This window comes from Ochotona curzoniae, unplaced genomic scaffold (assembly GCF_017591425.1).
Source record: "Ochotona curzoniae isolate NIBS_2020 unplaced genomic scaffold, NIBS_Ocur_1.0 contig_4612, whole genome shotgun sequence".
NCBI lineage: Eukaryota > Metazoa > Chordata > Mammalia > Lagomorpha > Ochotonidae > Ochotona > Ochotona curzoniae.
The window spans coordinates 7,785,706-7,803,638 of record NW_024466343.1 but is presented as its reverse complement, the minus strand read 5'-3'; the positions used below and the strand labels follow the sequence as shown (position 1 = coordinate 7,803,638).

General features: G+C 39.3%; 1 protein-coding gene across 7 annotated transcripts in view; it reads left to right on the top strand.

Annotated features, from left to right (window-relative positions):
• ZZZ3 (zinc finger ZZ-type containing 3) overlaps window positions 1-14,546 on the top strand; it is a 74,922-nt gene extending 60,376 nt beyond the window's left edge. For all 7 annotated transcript variants that reach the window (XM_040987299.1, XM_040987306.1, XM_040987301.1 and 4 more), the window contains 7 exons: window positions 806-877; window positions 2,395-2,496; window positions 3,732-3,827; window positions 4,717-4,869; window positions 10,907-11,041; window positions 12,915-13,015; window positions 13,263-14,546. In XM_040987299.1, coding sequence (XP_040843233.1) covers window positions 806-877; window positions 2,395-2,496; window positions 3,732-3,827; window positions 4,717-4,869; window positions 10,907-11,041; window positions 12,915-13,015; window positions 13,263-13,407 — 804 coding nt within the window. In that variant the 3' untranslated portion in view covers window positions 13,408-14,546. The remainder of the gene's footprint in view (window positions 1-805; window positions 878-2,394; window positions 2,497-3,731; window positions 3,828-4,716; window positions 4,870-10,906; window positions 11,042-12,914; window positions 13,016-13,262) is intronic.
• Window positions 14,547-17,933: the final 3,387 nt, after the last annotated feature.

The following is a 17,933-nucleotide window of genomic DNA, read 5'->3' as shown; positions in this document are numbered from 1 at the left end:
GTAAGAAACTTCTGGCTTCCAGCTTCAGATCAACCATTTGGAGAATCAGCAGATGAAGTACCTCTCAGTTTTTCTTCTGTGCTTATGTAAAATTTGCCTTTAAAAATAAATAAATCTTAAAAAGTGCGGAGGGGCAGCTAAGAGACAATATACAGTCATGGACAACATTGTCCAGATGCCAATTGCCCAGTATATTTATTTATTTATTTCAAAGGCAGAGTTATATAAAGAGAAATTTTTCCATTCTGAACCTATAGTTCCTTATATTTAAAATCAAGTTACTATCGTGTACATCACAAAATTATTAGGCGTATAAGATCACGTTAAAAGAATATGAAGGGCCCGGTGTGATGGCCTAGCGGCTAAAGTCCTTGCTTGAAAGCGCCTGGATTCCATGTGGGCGCCAGTTCTAATCCCTGCAGCTCCAGCTCCCATCCAGCTCCCTGCTTGTGGCCTGGGAAAGCAGTTGAGGACAGCCCAAAGCCTTGAGAACCTGCACCTGTGGGGGAGACCTAGAAGAGCTTCTGGCTTTGGATTGGTGCAGCACCGGCCGTTGCTGTCACCTGGGGAGTGAATCATCGGATGGAAGATCTTTCTGTCTCTCCTCCTCTGTGTATATCTGACTTTACAGTAAAAAAAAAAAAAAAAAAGAATGTGACAGTGTGTAGTAAAGAGTAAAAAAAAAAATTTACCTTTAAATGTGAATTCACTAAAATGTTGAAGTTCTTTAGAAGTATCTGAATTTAACTGTATCAAGGGTAGTCTTTATTACTGTTCCTTTGACAAAAGCCTATTCTATGTGCAGATGATAAGAGGCCGCTTGTGTGATGATACCAAACCAGAAACATTTAACCAATTGTGGACTGTTGAAGAACAGGTAATATTTGACATAGTTTAGATTTGAAAAAGTAAATTGTTACGTTATAGTCAGTATATTGTGAGCTAACCACACGTTGTTGTATGTAATCCCTTTTAATCATGACTGTAAAATATTGAGATGTATTTTTGTCTACTCTGTAAGTTAAAAGACTTGGATTTTGAGAATATATGAATTACCATTTGGGGATAATTTTTTAAAAAAGAAAACCTGGGTTTGGGGAGAAACGCTAGTAGTTACTTTTGTAATGTAGATTCCTGGTGGGAAAACCTGAGGCCAAGCAAAGCTGAGCCTCAATATGCTTAGTATGTGAGTGGAATGAATCTGAGGAAGCTGTGCCAGTGTTTTCTCACATTTTGGCATACAGTTTAGGATTGTGTTAACATTAGCAAGGATAGTTTGAGGGTGAAGTTTGAGACACATCTATGACCCATATGAGGATAAACCTCAAAGCTGTAATTAGTTTAACAGTTTATAAAAAGCTTTTAGAAAACCTTTTTTTCCAGCATCCAGATTATTTTCCATATTTAAGACCCTGGAAGAATTTGGGGGATGAGTTTGAAGAATTTGAGTGGAAAACCACACAAAGGAGGGGGAAAAGGCCTCATAATGTTCTAAATCAACTTGAATTTACATTGCGTTGCATGTGTTTTTGTTTAGAAGTATAAAGGGGGGAGCCTCCAATTTTTTTTTTTACCAAGAAAAAGGTAGCAATCACTGAGCTGTGTTTACTTACTTTCTTTGCTATGTTTTTTCTTAAATTAATTAGATCTTTTTTTATGGCTTATTTATTTATTTTGAAAGAGTTACAGAAAGAGAAGCATAGACAGAGATTTTTCCTCCACTGGTTCACTTTGTGAATGTTTGCAGTGGTTAGCTTTGGGCCAGGGTGAACCCAGGAGCTGGGAGCTTCTTGGACTCCCATATGGTTGGCAGGTGTCAAAATGCCTGAGCCATCTTTACTGATTTCCAAGCCATTACCAAGAAGTTCGATCTAAACTGGCACCCATGTGGGATGCTGGCATTGCAAGTGGCAACTTCATTTCTTATAAAGCTGACCCAAAGATCTTATTCATAGGTATGTTCTCTGATCCCTGAGAAGTGGGTTTTTTTGTTTGTTTGTTTCTCCCCTCTCCCAACACACACAAAGCAGAGATGGAGATGGAGAGACAGAAAAATGATCGTCCTTCCACTGGGTTATTTTCCAAAACAACTGCATTGTCTGGGGTTGGGGACAGGTTGAAACTGGGAACCCAAAACTCTTTCTGGGTTTCCCACATGAGTGGAAGGGTTCCATCTTACCTTGGGTTTTCAGCCAAATTAGCAGAAGTAACTCCTGTCAAGACTTCAGCTCCTAGCTAGAAAATTTTTCTACTATGAAATTTCCTGGCAATGCAACCCCCAACAAAGTGGAAGGAGTTTGGTACTTTGAAATGGACTGTGAATGTATTTATTTATAAATTCAGTATTTCAGATTGTGTAGTTGTTTTCATAAATTTGTTCTTGCATTTGGTTAGAAAAAACTTGAACAGCTTCTGCTGAAATACCCTCCTGAAGAAGTAGAATCGCGACGCTGGCAGAAGATAGCAGATGAACTGGGCAACAGGACAGCAAAGCAGGTATTTGAGGAGACAGCTGCAGGGTTTTGGCATGTTTTTGATAGTCTTTTTGCTTGCTTGTTTAAGATCAATTTATTTGAAAGTCATTGTGAGAGAGGGATGGAAAGAGAGCTTCCATCTGTTGATTTAGTCCACAGATGATGACAAGAGCCTAGGTGTGGCCAGGATGAAGCTAGCAGCCCGAAATTTCATCCAGGTCTCTTGTATCATCAGTTGGGCCCAAGCACTAGGACTGCCTTTCGTTACTTTCTTAGGTGCATTAGAAGTGAAATGGACTTGAGGTCTTTTGAATACTTAATAGATGTTCTAATTGAATACTTTTTAGTTAAATTCCGCAAATAGATTTGTGGCTCTCCCATGTCTTAGTATTTTCTAGTTGTTTTTCCCTTTTTTTGAAAGAAGATAGTATATGTATTTTAAATGTTTATACCCAAAACCTCATAAATTAGATAATTCTATGCATCATAATAGATTACATTAAAACATTTGTGAAGTTTTAAGAATAAGATGCTTAAAATAAACATATTCTGAACAAAGCTTAATTTAGTCTATAAACTATGGAGACAAATTTACTTTTTCATCATTGTAAGTCCCAAAGCCCAGACAACATATTGCAAGGTATGTTAGTTTGCTCGGTTGTTTCAAGTATGCTGACCTTGTATCCAATGGAATTAGAAAACTAAATCAGGTCCATTCTCTCAGGATACACATACAAAATATACTAATTAACTAATTAACTAATTTGAGTAGCTAAAACATAAAATGGGTTCTGAAAAATGAGTAGATAGATTCATTTTTCATTTTTTACATTTCTTTTTTTTTTTAAGTTTTTTGATATGATTCCATAGGCACAGAAATTCCCCCTGTACTCCTCCATTCTTTCTTCCCTGCTGTTTCCTTTCTTATTATTATAAATGTAATAATGTATCTTGCAGTTTCCTCCTTCACAATCTCACCCTTATTAATGAATGCGCTTATATGCCACAAGTGTGACTGTTCATGGATTAGAAATATGTAACTTTTGAAAGAAACAAATTTAAATGTACTTGAATGATACTGAATGGGGCATATTTGAAAATACAAATGTATTTGGTGGCAACCCTATTTTTGTTATAGGTTTTATGATGAATTTGACACTGTTAGTATTCACTACATATAGATTTACATTTTGATTTTTAAAGCTATTCAAGTACCCCTTGCCATGTTGTTGTGTTAAAAGAGTTATGTTTCTTTAGGTTGCAAGCCGAGTTCAGAAGTATTTCATAAAGCTAACGAAAGCTGGCATTCCAGTCCCAGGCAGAACACCTAATTTATATATATACTCCAAAAAGGTAAAAAGCAAATAGGTGAAAGCTTTGAAACTTGTTTTAATTTGCCAATTATTTTAAATATTTGGATTTCCCTTCCAATTATAGCATTATCTATACTATTAATGTAGATTTTATCTTATAATTTCAGAATGTTATAACCTTGATAACAAGTCTTCCAACATGATGGCTTCAGTTATCATGGCTGATTTCTGGGCTGATTTTATAAGTTGTTATGTGCTTTTATGTTGTTGGTGCTAAGAAGGGATGCTAATAACAGGAAAATATTGCAAACACCTAATTGTGTTCTTTCTTTTGTGTACACTGTATCTTAAATTAGTGACATTCAACTGTGAAGCCAGTACAACCAGAGTCACAATATTTCCTTTCTGTGGTTAGTTTAATATTTGATACAAATGGAATAAGTTATTCCTTGTGCTTTTTTATGATGTACTGATCATAAGAGGGGGTCTGCATAATTGCTGAGAGTGGGGACTTTGGCATCAAGTGGGCCTGGTTTGTAATTGTGGTTCACCACTATCTATCTAACTGAATACATTGAACAAGAAACAGACTTCTTGTTCCTCAGTTTCCTCTTGTTTAAATCAAATGTGGCAGAAGTAACACCTGTTATATTCCTTTGAAATGAGCATAAGAGGATTTGGGTGAAGCTAACCTTTGTCAAAAGCGTGTTAAATACTGGGGATTCAAAAGTAAGCCAGACATTGAACCTGCTCCCTGTACTGGTGTTGAGGTATTTCCCCTATACTGCTTTTTTTTTTCCGTAGTTTTGATGTTAGCATATTGACAAAGGGATAGAAATGAAATACTTTAAGGAGACTTGGTAAAAGTAACATTCTTACATATTTTGGTGCCATTAGTGGTTTTCTTCTCTTAATTCTTTTTCATTTAGTCTTCAACAAGCAGAAGACAGCACCCCCTTAATAAGCATCTGTTCAAACCTTCCACCTTTATGACTTCACATGAACCGCCAGTGTATATGGATGAAGATGATGACAGATCATGTTTCCATAGCCACATGAACACTGCTATTGAAGAGGAATCCGTAAGCTATCAATTTAATATATGATGAGAGTGCAGGATGAAAATTCAAGGGCTTTTTAATTATTCCTGGACTTCAGGGAATATTGGTTACTTTTCAATATCAAATCAGATTTATAATTTTACAATAAATTGCTTTAAACATTTTTTTAAAGATATTATTTTTTTTTTATTGGAAAGGCAGATTTACAGAGAGAAAGATCTGTCTGCCGGTTTACTCCGAGTGGCCCCAGTGGCTGAACCTGAGCTGACTTGAAGCTATGAACCAAGAGCTTCTTCTAGGTCTCCCACATGGGTGCAGGGTCCCAAGACTTTGGGTTGTCCTTTACTGCTTTCCCGGGCCTCAGGCAGGGAGCTGGATGGGATGTGGAGTGGCCGGGACACAAACTGGTACCCATATAGGAGCGCTGTACATGTTAAGGCAAGGATTCAACCATTGAGCCATTGTGCCAGGTCCTAAACACTTTTCATAAAGAAAATTTTATATATATATAAAATTTTATATATAATATGAACTTTATTGTCCATCTGTTAGCAAGTGTGTGAGTTGGTTTTGGAAGGTGGCCAACCAAGCAGGGCCAAGCAAACCATAGCCCACTGGCAAGTGTAGATAACAGGATATAGTACAGGTCATGCTAGGCTAGGCTGCCACACCTACTGGTTTGCATGAGTCAGGCATGAGAGCAGACTAGGCAATGCCAGGTTTTGTATCACCTGCCAGCGAGAGTTGGGACTGGGGCTGGGTGGGCCAGATCTAGGCTGCAGCATCTGAAGGCCAAGGCCAAGTAGAGGGAGGGGCTATGCCAAGCTGGGTCAGAGCAACCACTGGCACGCACGAGAACAGTGGCTGGGATCAGGCCTGGTTGGGGAGTTAAGGGGATGCCCTGACTGGGTTGTGGGTCACTGATGAGCACAGGGGCACAAATGGGGGCTGTGGTCTTGTCTGGATATGGATGCAGTATCCCTTGGCATGGGTATGGACTTGGTTTGGGGCTTGCAAGACTGGGCTAGACGCCAGCAGCAATTGGAGTTCGTGAGAACCAGGATGGGTATAAAATGGGCTGGACTGAGTCTGTCCCTGCTGAACCATGTGGGAGCTGTGTCTGGGTTTGGACAAGGCTAGGATGGGCTGTTAGCATCCAACAATAAGAACTGGAATGGGTGAAGGCCATTCAGGAAAGACCACTGTTCCTGGCAGGACAGGAGAGGTGGACTAAGTAGGGCTGGCCCATGGACCCACTGATGTGCACCAGATCTTGTAATGGGAGAGATTCTGATGGAGGAGCTTGGCAACTCCTCTGTCAGAACACAGTCCTTGCAGGTTAGCTCAAGAACCAAGAGGGAGCAGACCAGGCCAGGTTACGGTACCATGGGCTTACCTTTGGCTCAGGTCTGGGGCAAGCCTGACTGGACCAGTTCGTTTCACCCGCTGGCAAATCCGAGAGCCAGAATGGTGTGTGGATCATGCCAGTTAAGGCCACAATACAAGCTATTTCACACTAGCGCTGGGATTGGTGCTGGCTGGGCTGGCTAGGCTGTAGTACCCACCAGCATGAGCTGGAACTGGGGCGGGGCCGGGCCCGGCCACGCTATAGCACCCACTGGCAAATGCTGAAGTGAGCCAGGCCATACATACCAGACTGGGCTGCGGCACTGAGCCAGCACATTTGAGACCCAACCAGCACAGGGGAGTGTGGGTGAACCCAGTAGGGAGGCTGTGGGGAGATCCCCTGCTGGGCCACTATTTCCCACTGGTGAGTGTGAGAGCTGGGATCAGGGGCAGACCAGGCAGGGGAGGCTTACAACATGTAAGCTGGATCAGGGACAAGCCAGGCTGGGCGTACTGCACCTACTGGTGCATGCATAAGCCAGAGGGGGGAAGGTTGGTTGGGCTTTGTCGCAGTATCAGCTGGCAAATGTGGGCACAGGGGGAATACTGTTGAGCTAAACTGCAGTACCCTTTGAAGAGTGCAAGATCCGGGAGTGGGAGTGGACCCATTAGGGAAACAGTGGGAACCTCCCTCTTGGGTAACTACTCATGTAAGAGGAATCATGCAGTTAGCTGTGGTTTCATATCTGCAGAGTCAACCAGGTGTGGATTGAAAATAATTCAAAAACTAAATTGCATCTGTACATTATCAATATTACACTACAGTATCAAAATTTATCATATAGCATTTGTGTTGCATTAGGCATTGTAAATAATGTAGAGAAGATTAAAAGTATGTGGGAATATTGTGTAGGTTGTTTTCAAATACTGTGTCATTTTATAGAAGGGACTTGAGGGCCCGGCGGCATAGTCTAGTGGCTAAAGTCCTCGCCTTGAACGCCCCGGGATCCCATATGGGCACCAGTTCTAGTCCCTGCAGCTCCACTTCCCATCCAGCTCCCTGCTTGTGGCCTGGGAAGGCAGTCTAGGATGGCCCAAAGCCTTGGGACCCTGCACCTGTGTGGGAGACCTGGAAGAAGTTCCTGGATCCTGGCTTCGGATCGGCATAGCACTGTGCTCACTTGGGGAGTGAATCATTGGACGGAAGATCTTCCTCTCTGTCTCTCCTCCGCATTGTATATCTGACTTTCCAATAAAATAAATAAATCTTAAAAAAAGAAAAAAAGAAGGGACTTGAACATCCTTTGGAGATTGGTAATCACAGAGGTTTCCTGGAACTAATTCCTCCTTGACTCTGATGGTGATTATATTAATATCTGTCCTTTTCTGATTGGCTGTTTCATTCAACACAGTCTGTGCTAGGGTTACTCATTTTATAGTATGTTTCCAAATTTCCTCTTTAAGACCAAATGATATTTTGTTACATGCATACTGCATTTTTTCTGTTCCTTCATCTGTTAATGGATAGTTGAGTTGTTTCTGTTTTTTGGCTGTCATGAATGGTGTTGCTTTGAACATGGATATACTAATCTTGAGTCCTTGCTTTTCTTTTTGGGGGGAGGTGTAGATGCAAAAGTAGAATTGTTGGATTTTATTGTAATTCTGTGGGTTTTAAAATACATTAATTTGAAACGCAAAGAGAGGGTTGGGGAGTGAAAGAACCCTTTAGCTACTGGTTTACTCACCAATAGTTACAATAGCAAGGGCTGAGCCATGCCAAATCCAGGAGGTGAGCACTCAGTCCAGGTTTCCCATGTGAACAACAGGGCCTTGACTACTTAAGCCATCCTCTCCGCCCTTTCAAGGTACACATTCGTAGGAAGCTAAAGTTGAAGTAGACTTGGGACCCAAACCTGAACATACCCATGTAGGATGTATGTGTCCCAAGTAGTGACTTGGCTTCTACATATGTGCTTACTTCTGTTTTTTTTGTTTGTTTTAGTACAACTTTTCTTAATCTTAGTCTTGGTAACTAAATATCATAACATCCTTACAGGGCTAGCTGGTATTGTGATAGAATGAGTTAAGCTACTTGGGTCTCTCCCATATTGTGTATCAGAGTGCATGAGACTGAGTCCTCCTCCTGCTTCTCGTCTAGCTTCAGTACTTGGGTTCCTGCCACCCAGGTGAGAGAGCTGGATGGCGTTCCTGGTCCCTGACTTCTGCCTGGCGCATCCCTAGCCATTGTAGTTATTTGGGGAAATGAACCAGTAGATGAAAGGTCTTTTCTCACTCTGCCTTTTGAATAAACAAATGTACAGTTTAAAAAAATAATCTTAAATTTAAAATGTAAATCTAAAACTTTGTGTGTAAATCTTTGTCTTTACTTAAAACATCTGAGTTTTTATAAAATTTCTTAGTTTGAGTTGTACCATAGTCACATATATTGTTACTTAAATTGTTTTTCTCACTGGTGATATACTAAGATAATAATTGTATTTTAGCAACTGTGGCTGATTAGAATTTGAAATGGATAAAAGACAGTGGGTCATATGAGGTGTAGGTGAAGTGTGAAACTGTAGGCTCTCATCCAGCTGCTGAAGACTTTGGAGGACAAATGATTGTGAAGCCAGGTGGAAGCAGTGGATACTAGAGAAGCAATTTGAAAAAAGATCTTGGAAAGTATTAAGTAGTGACAGAGTTTTTGGATTAGGTATAAGGGTAGTTGTTAGATTGCCTTACACTGCTAAATGTGCAGACAAATCTGGACAAATCAGCCAACTCTACACTTAATTAACTTTTGTGTTCTTAGGCAAGTGTTACACTTTCTACCAGTGTTGTTTTTCTTAATACACAGTGACCTAACAATGCAGGGAAATTGAGAACATTAGGGTTGCCTGATCAGAGTTTAGAAAGCAGTAGTAGAAACAGGGTTCATCAAGTTGGGAATGCTTTTAGAAAATTGCTGACCGTGGAATCAGTCATTGTATGATAAAGAGAATAAATAAATGCTGGATGACAGATCATGGAATTAGAAATTGCAGTGAGGCTTAAAAAAGAAAAAAGAAGAAGAAATCAACCAAGGTTATTCATAGTTAAACAGGAGAGAAGTGGAAAGAATAATCTCAAATGCAGGTGGGAAATGTTACTTTTGTATTTTGAAAATAAAGCGCTTTAGTTGAAGGGTATCCATCCTATGACTGCTGGAGAGGGAAACTGAGATAGCATGGAAAACTGCTGTTAAGTATGGAGATTGGAGATATGGGAATAGGTATCTGTGAAGGTCCTCAGTTGCTCAAATGGCAATATTTTTACATTTTTTTTTTTACTAGTTTATTTGAAAGGCAGAGTGACAGAGTAAGAGGGAGAACCAAGCACATAGTACGAGACTTTGTTTTTCCTGTCTTACTCTCCATAAGGCCACAGTGACAAGGTGTGGGCCTGGAGGAAGCCAGGGGTCTAGAGCTTTCTTCTAGTCTTCCATATGGGTGAGAGGCACAGGGGCTGCCTTCTGCGTTCCCAGGAGCCCTACCAGGGAGCTGGGTCAGAAGAGCAGCTGCATCTCAAACTGGCACTCACGTGGGATTCCTGTGTTGCAGGTGGCAACATAATGTCAGCCTCTATCTAAAATTTAAAATAGATTTTGCATGTTAGCACTTTGAATATAAAATCACTAGTCTGAGGGCAGGAATGATGTTTCTGAACATAGGTGAGTACTTCAGCAAGTTCAGGAAAGATGTAATTAAATGGCAAGTTTATTTTGGCAAAAAAAAAGTAGAAATCCTTGTGTAGTTTTATTTGTTTGTTTATTTGTTTTTTATAATATGCATTGTCCATGAGCTTTCTGAAGACTCTTATGTATCTAAAAGTTGGGAATCTTAAGTTTTTTGATTGTCAGTTTTTTGAAGGCCAGTTCAACTCCCCTTTCTTACAATCTGTTCTGACTAGTCATCTTTGTTATGTAGTTTATCCATTTGAGAAAGAAATGTATTACCTTGATCTTGGAAGTATAGAGCAGAAAATGATTTGTTTGTTATTAGGATGTTATATTTGTAGCAGCAAGTGTAAATTAGGTTGACAAGGTAAGCTTCCTATAGTTCTAGGAAAAATAGATGAGGTGAGGTAATCATGCATGTGTAAAAATGGGGCTGGGCTTGTATCAGTCTGTGTCAGACATAGCCATTTCATTTTCTTCCTTGTATGTGCATCTTAAAGTCTTTGGTCACACTTGACATTACTTTAACATTAGAAAGTCCTCCAGTTGGACACTGCTTGCAAGGCTGGCGTCTCATGTGGGCACTGGTGCTCAGCTTCTGATCTAGTTCTCTGCTTGTGTGGCTGGGACAGCAGCTGAAGGTGATCCAAGCGCCTGTGCCACTGCACCCATGTTGGAGACGCAGAGCAGTTCTAGGTTCCTTGATTTGGCTTAGTCCAGCCCTGGCTTTGCCCCCATTTTGTGAGTGAATCAGCAGATGGAAGATCTCTATCTTTCTTTCTGTCTCTAAATCAATAGGAAAAGTGCTCCACAAAGTTTGGTATAAAATATTGCTAGTAGTGTCACTAATTTTCTTTAAATGTTAAAAAGTAAGTTATCTTGGAAGGGAAAAATGGTATTTTGCCAGGGGAAATTGTCAGTATCAGTATTTCTTAATTTAGTTTATTGTAATCGTCAATCTAACATTTTTATATTCTTTTGTGTTCTTTTCAATAGGATGAAGAAAGTATTCCTCTCATGTATAGGAATTTACCTGAATATAAAGAACTATTACAGTTTAAAAAATTAAAGAAGCAAAAACTTCAGCAAATGCAGGCTGAAAGTGGATTTGTGCAGCATGTTGGCTTCAAGGTAAATTCTGCTTACTCTTCCGATTCACTTAATTTTTAAAAAAGATTTATTTATTTTTATTGGAAAGTCAGATATACAGAAAGGAGGAGAGACAAAGAGGAAGATCTTCTGTCTAATTGTTCACTCCCCAGCAGCCGCAATGGCTGGAGATGAGCCAATCTGAAGCCAGGAGCCAGGAGCTTCCTCCCGGTCTCCCAGGATCCCAAGGCTTTGGGTCCTCAACTGTTTTCCCAGGCCATAGCAGGGAGCTGGATGGGAAGCAGGGCCACCGGGATTAGAACTGGTGCCCATATGGGATCCTGGTGCTTGCAAATTGAGGACTTTAACCACTACACTATCGTGTTGGGTCCCCCTGATTTACTTAATTTTTGAAAGGTGTAAAAAATATACTTTAAAATGGTTTCTGCTGTGTTCAACTCTACAACTTGCAAGTGTATCTCCTGTTTTGCTGTTTACACAAAATGGTGTTCTAGTGTTCATGATGTCAAGAGACGTATGTGTGATTAACCAGAAAGACGACAAACATGTAAGTATTTAGGATGTGAGGTAGATTATTCTGTAGCTGTTTCTTTTGTGGTGTTGTTGTTATCTCATTATCCAATTGCTTAAAATTTTGAAACACACAGTATATAGTGAATCAGCAGTAAATAAAATGGGCCCAGTTCCTGTTTTTAGGCTGTTCTCATTCCCATAAGGAATTTAAACAGCCAATATTGATAAAGTTTAGGAAGACATAGAGTATAGAGCTGAATAGCTATTATTCTCTGACTGTATATTGTTAAATATGGTAAAGCAGTGGATTATTGTGGGTTATTTTATGTAATTAAAAATATGAGGAACAAAGCAATTTTTCTGATTGTAGAATAAAGAGTGGGTTAGAAGAGGGCAAGTCTAAAGACAAGGACCGTATTCAGACTTTCCTTTCATAATCTAGGCAGGAGCTGAGGTGTCTTACCTGCTGGATATGAGTACTGAAAGAAGATGACAGGTGTGGGCAGCTATGCTTGATCAAATTAAAGAACGTGATAATGAGGCTATGAACCTGATATTGGTGGTATACATAGAAATACTGAGATGTGCAACATTGCTGACAAAATAAACTACAAATGAAATTATTCCTCTAACCTTCTGAAGCAGTGATTAGCCTTAATAAATGTTACCTCTACCCCAACCATTCAGTGACTCTGCTTTTCCATTGGATTTTCCTAACCAGCAGTTCTAACCTTTCAAAGGATACTCAAACCACTTACCAAAACACGAGTTGGAAAACCCAGCTGTGCCTTGTTTGCACGTCTCTCTGCTATTCTAGTAGGCTTAATGATAAATAGACTAGAAATGGAGTTTATTCTGACTTCTCCAGAACTGCACAGAAATGCCACCATGTGAGAAAGAGTTCAGTCTTTTTATTATAATGCATGTTGGTTGTTAAGTAAGATAGGATTTTGTGATTGCTTTCGTTTGTGTTATCTAAGGTTAAAAAAAAAGTTTTTTCTGCTGTTTTCCTAAAGCACTGCTGTAACATGTTTGGGTCATTTTAATCATAATACTAGTGTTTTTCAACACTGATCTCCCTAAGCAGATGTCCCAGTTTGAGATGATTTGATTTTAAAGTTTCAATGGGTTAGAGCAAATTGAAGATTATTTCCTTATATTATGCCCTCTGCCCGTCTGATTCTTGATCTTGAGTCGTGAGAATTTTGCCTACTTTGCTAGAGAATGTATCTGTTTAAGTGACAAACCTTTTGTGTTTTTACTGTCCAGCACATGCAGAGGAAGGAAAAGACGATATCTGTTACATCACATTTCTCAGTAGGAAACACAAAAGCTTGAGAAAGGCTATAACGTAACAATTTTCCCTCTGAATCTGTTACAGTGTGATAACTGTGGCATAGAGCCCATCCAGGGTGTTCGGTGGCACTGCCAGGATTGTCCTCCAGAAATGTCTTTGGATTTCTGTGATTCTTGTTCTGACTGGTAAGTGTTCTGTCAGGTACAAAGCTTCTTAGTCACTTAATTTGATCTCTAAGCTTCTTAGAAAATAGTCACATTTAGTGAATTAAAACTTTGTTCTGAGCAGTTGGAATTCATCTGATTATTCCATACCTCATGTAGCTTTCCATTAGAAACGTTGATAAAATAATAGATTTAAAGAGAGCTGTAGGAAAGTTTTGTAATGCACAAATGCATGCAGTAATAATGTTTTTGTGTGTTTTCTTTTTAGCCTACACGAAACAGATATCCACAAGGAAGATCACCAATTAGAACCTATTTATAGGTCAGAGACATTCTTAGACAGAGACTACTGTGTGTCCCAGGGCACCAGTTATAATTACCTTGACCCAAACTACTTTCCCGCCAACAGATGACATGGAAGAGAACATCATTTACTAGTCCTCTTCAATACATAGCAATGGTATCATTGTTAAGTATGTACGCAGTTTGGAAAGATTCTCTGCTTTCCCTGAAATGACACTCACAGCATGAGAGCTTCCTGAGTGTTCTCGTCAAGTCAAGCTCTGCACAGTTGTGGCTCTAGATCACTGTCCAGCAGCTGAACATTCCTGGTGAGCAAAGGGTTTCCTGGTGAGTTTTCACCACCACTTTAAAAGCCTTTTAGGTGGTGATCTTAAATAGGTGAGATGGAAACGAGAGCACACTTGAAAGTGAGAGTAAATTCCAAAGGTTTCAGAGTTCTTGGTCATAAATATAAGGAGAAGACAAAGTATTTATATTAAAAACAGTTTAGTAGCTTTCAGTTTTGTGAAAATAGTTTTCAGCACAGGAACTGACTTCTTTAGGCAAAGTTTTAACCAATGATGGTGTTTGCTTCTAGGATATCCATTTTAAAAGAACTCACTGTCCCAGTGATGGTCATTGTTGGCCTTTAGTAAATTGGAGCTGCTTAACCATATTGATATATCTAATTTCTTTTAACCACAATGAACTGTCCTTATTACCAACAGCGAAGCACTACAGGAGGCAACTGTGGCACCGCTTCCTTAACCAGCTCATGGTGTGTGAATGTTATAAATTGTCACTCAGATATATTTTTTAAATGTAATGTTACATAAAATGATCATGTGATGTGTACAAACTACGGTGAAAAGTGCCAGTGGTAGTAACTGTGTAAAGTCTAATTCACAACATTAGTTCCTTTAAAATACACAGCCTTCTGCCTCTGTATTTGGAGTTGTCAGTACAGCTCATTCAAAGAAAACTGCCTAATATAAAATCATATATATGGTAATAATTTCCCTCTTTTGTAGTCTGCACAAGATCCCATAAAAGATTGTATTTTTATTACTATTTAAACAAGTGATTAAATTTAGTCTGCACAGTGAGCAAGAGTTCACATGCATTCTTTTATACTGCTGGATTTTGTTGTGTATCATTTAAAACGTTTTGTATGTTTCTTCTTATCTGTACACAGTATGTTCTTGAATAATGTTCATTTGTCAGGAGAACTGTGAGAAATAAACTATGTGGATACTGTCTGTTTATATTATAGAATGCTTGTTGTGACTTCCTTTTGCCTAAGGCTTTGATGTTCTACCAGTGTAGAGCTTGGATGTTTTAAAAGAATTTATTTTATATATGCAAGTGCATTCTCTGAGTCCTTTTTAAGGAATAAGGAATATATGATGGAAGAGTGAAATCAAGAAGTGAGGTGGAAAATGCTCTTCTTTTCCGTCGCTGTGTGCAGGAGCAGTAAGTTAATTTATTTTAAAAAAAGAAGACAAAGAAAGTAAACAGACCACGATTAAAGAAAAAGGCAATTATTATTCCCAGATGTGAACATTAAACTTAAAACTGCAATCTTTACCCCATGTGGTTTCTGATAATTAGGAAAGGATAGCATAAATATTCTAAGATGGAATAGGTGTTATGCGTCCTTTGATATTTAGTGACCTGTTTTAAGTTCGGGAGGTATTATTTATTCTCTTCAGTACATAACAGTATAGTAAATCATACCTTCAGACTTTTAAATTGAGGCAATTAATGGAATTTAAGTTAAAGAATTAAGAACTTAATATATTTATTAAAGCTTTTCGATAGTATTAATATAATTGGAAAGAAAAGTAAATGGACTTTCACTCTAGGATTCCTATTGAGCAGAGGATATTGTTAGAACTTTGGACATTTTGATTGGTATTCAGTGTCATGCATCTGCCAATATACCTGCTTTGAACCTGTGATTAGCCAAGACATTAGCAGATGGTAACTTCTGTGTTTGTACAGATATAATACTAGTTAGTTTTGGAGAACTCAGGTACATTCAGAAGTCTTGCAAAGTATGAAAAATGCTTTGGAAAAGGACTGTGAATGATATTGTTGTATAAACAAAATAGGCAAACTCACTTGGATGCATTTTTCAAGAGCAAGGATTTTGAGACTTTGGATTGGTAAAGAGGATTATTTTATGCTGGATCCAGATGTGTTTATTTTGGAATTTTCAACTGTAACCAAATAGTCCCCCAAGGCTTTAAAAAGTTTGCTAAGAACAGAATTAGAGGTAGTATGCTGCTTTAATTTGAGGGTTGCATGAATGCACAGGGCTGTCATTTACAAGTATGTTTTCCATCTGCTTTTAAGAAGTGTTGGCTGTAAGAAACATACTTGTTAAAGCATTGCTCATTAAATAGTATTCACTGAGTTAGATCTGTTCCCTGTTATATTATGCTCAAGTTATTTTCTAGCAACTGAAGAGACTTAATGACATGTAAAACTTATACTCAAAGGTTCAGGCAGTGGAGTGATGCACTAATTATCATGGCAGACACTGATGGTGATTACTGTGTGCCAAGCAAGTATGCAGTAATGTACTCAGTTCTTCAAAGCCCTATGAGGCAAGTTCTTTTACTGCCCTGTTTATCTTACAAGGACATGAAGCTGGGAGAAATGAGATGATTTGCCCAAGAAGATCATAAAGTTTGTCAAGTGGTGATGCTTGGACCTTAACCTGGGCAGTGACTCACTTGCATCAGCGTTGGTCCCAAACAAGAACACTCGCATTGGCAAGCTGTGGTATCAGAAGTGGAGGTGTGCATGGGGTTGGTGTCCATTCTGTTTTTCTGGTGTCACATGGTTCCTAGAATACAAGCCTGAACCCCATTTCTGCATTGGTAATACAAGATTCCCTTATTTGTAGATAGAGGAAAAATACTATAATATTCAGTCATTGTGAATTAGGAAAACACTTGCATGCTTGGTGCCTTTTACTTACCCATTTTTCTTCCTTACAGAATGTAACCATTTATTTAAGCTTGAGGAACATTTTTTTAAAAAGAAAAATTGTGTGCATATGTGTGTGTGTGTGTGTATGTGTGTGCATTTAGTAAGAATAAGTATTAGTTTGTGAGGTTTTCAGTTACAGGTTTGGTGTACTGTCACTTCTCACTGCAAATAACAAAGTTTGAAGTCTTGATGTAGCTCTGTTGGATGGGCTTGGGAGGCCACAGGTTCTAAGAGTGTTTTCCCATAAGATTGTGAAGGCGTTGTTTTTTTTGTTTGCTTGCTTGTTTTTGTTTTTTATAAGATTTATTTATTTTTATTGGCAAGTCAGATACGCAGAGAGGAGGAGAGATCTTCTGTCCGATGATTCGCTCCTAAGTAGCCACAATGACCAGAACTGAGACAATCTGAAGCTAGGAGCCAGAAGCCTCTTTCAGGTCTCCCACGTGGGTGCAGGGTCCCAAGGCTTTGGGCCTTCCTCCACTGCTTTCCTAGGCCACAGACAGGGAGCTGGATGGGGAGCGAGGCTGCCGGGATCAAAACTGGCACCCAAATGGGATTCTGATGTCAGCAAGTTGAGGACTTTAGCCACTAGGCTACCGCACTGGGCTGGAAAGCATTGTTTTTTTAAAAATAAGGTTTACTTATTTATTTGAAGGCGGAGTTAGAGAGAGAGAGGTATTACATCCTCTGGTTTACTTCCCAAGTAGCTTTTACAGTCCGTTGGGCCAGACCAAAGCCAAGAACTTGGAACTCCATCCAGGTCTCCCACTTGGCTGAGTTCCAGGTATTCAGGCCCTCTTCTATCTTCCTAGGCTCATTAGTAGGGAGCTGATCAGAACTGGATTAGCTGGAACAGACTGTTGCTCATATGATACATTGGTGTTGCAGGTGGCTGCTTAAGTTGCTGTGCCACACCTGGGACTTCCTTTTTTTAGGCTGTAAAGCATTTGCTTTTATTTCTTACTTTGAAAAAGTACTGCTGTTTGTATGATCCTAGACCAAAAAAAAATAAACAAAACAAAAACCTACCTTTTCATAGTTCATGTAGCTGATTAAGCAGATTTTAGAGAATTATGTCCCATGCAGCTCCATGAGAACAGGCTATCCTGTGTGTCTATCTTTGGAGCCTAGCTTTTTTTTCTTTTTTAAAGACTCTCCATGAATGTTTGTTGTTTGACCAAGCTTTTGGTGAGTTAGATTCCTCTAAGGAGAAGGCACCAGTGCCTCAGTGTGTCTGTGTACCCCAGAAGGTTTGCTTCAGGAGATGTCCTTTCCAGGGCTGGGAGAGCATAGGAACCCATGTGCAGTGCGTGTGCTTCAATCCTGCCTGGCTCGCATAGTCTTGGTCTTCTGTGGGACTTCAGTTAACCATGTATCTGCGATATCTTTAGGATGATTTAATGGAAAGGCCACTGGAGTGGAAATTCTAGTCCTGATGTGGAGGTAAAATAATAAATATAGAGAGTGACCTTTCATTGAGCACGAAAGAATAGTGATTTCCGAGTATTATTAACTAGGTTAGTCCTTACAACTCTGTGAGAGTGTAACCCCTACAGATGGGAGAACTGGAGGCACAGAGAAGTTCCATATGTTTGTTTTCAGTAATCAGTGCCATGTGTGCACTTGTGAATTAGGAAAACACTTGCATGCTTGGTGC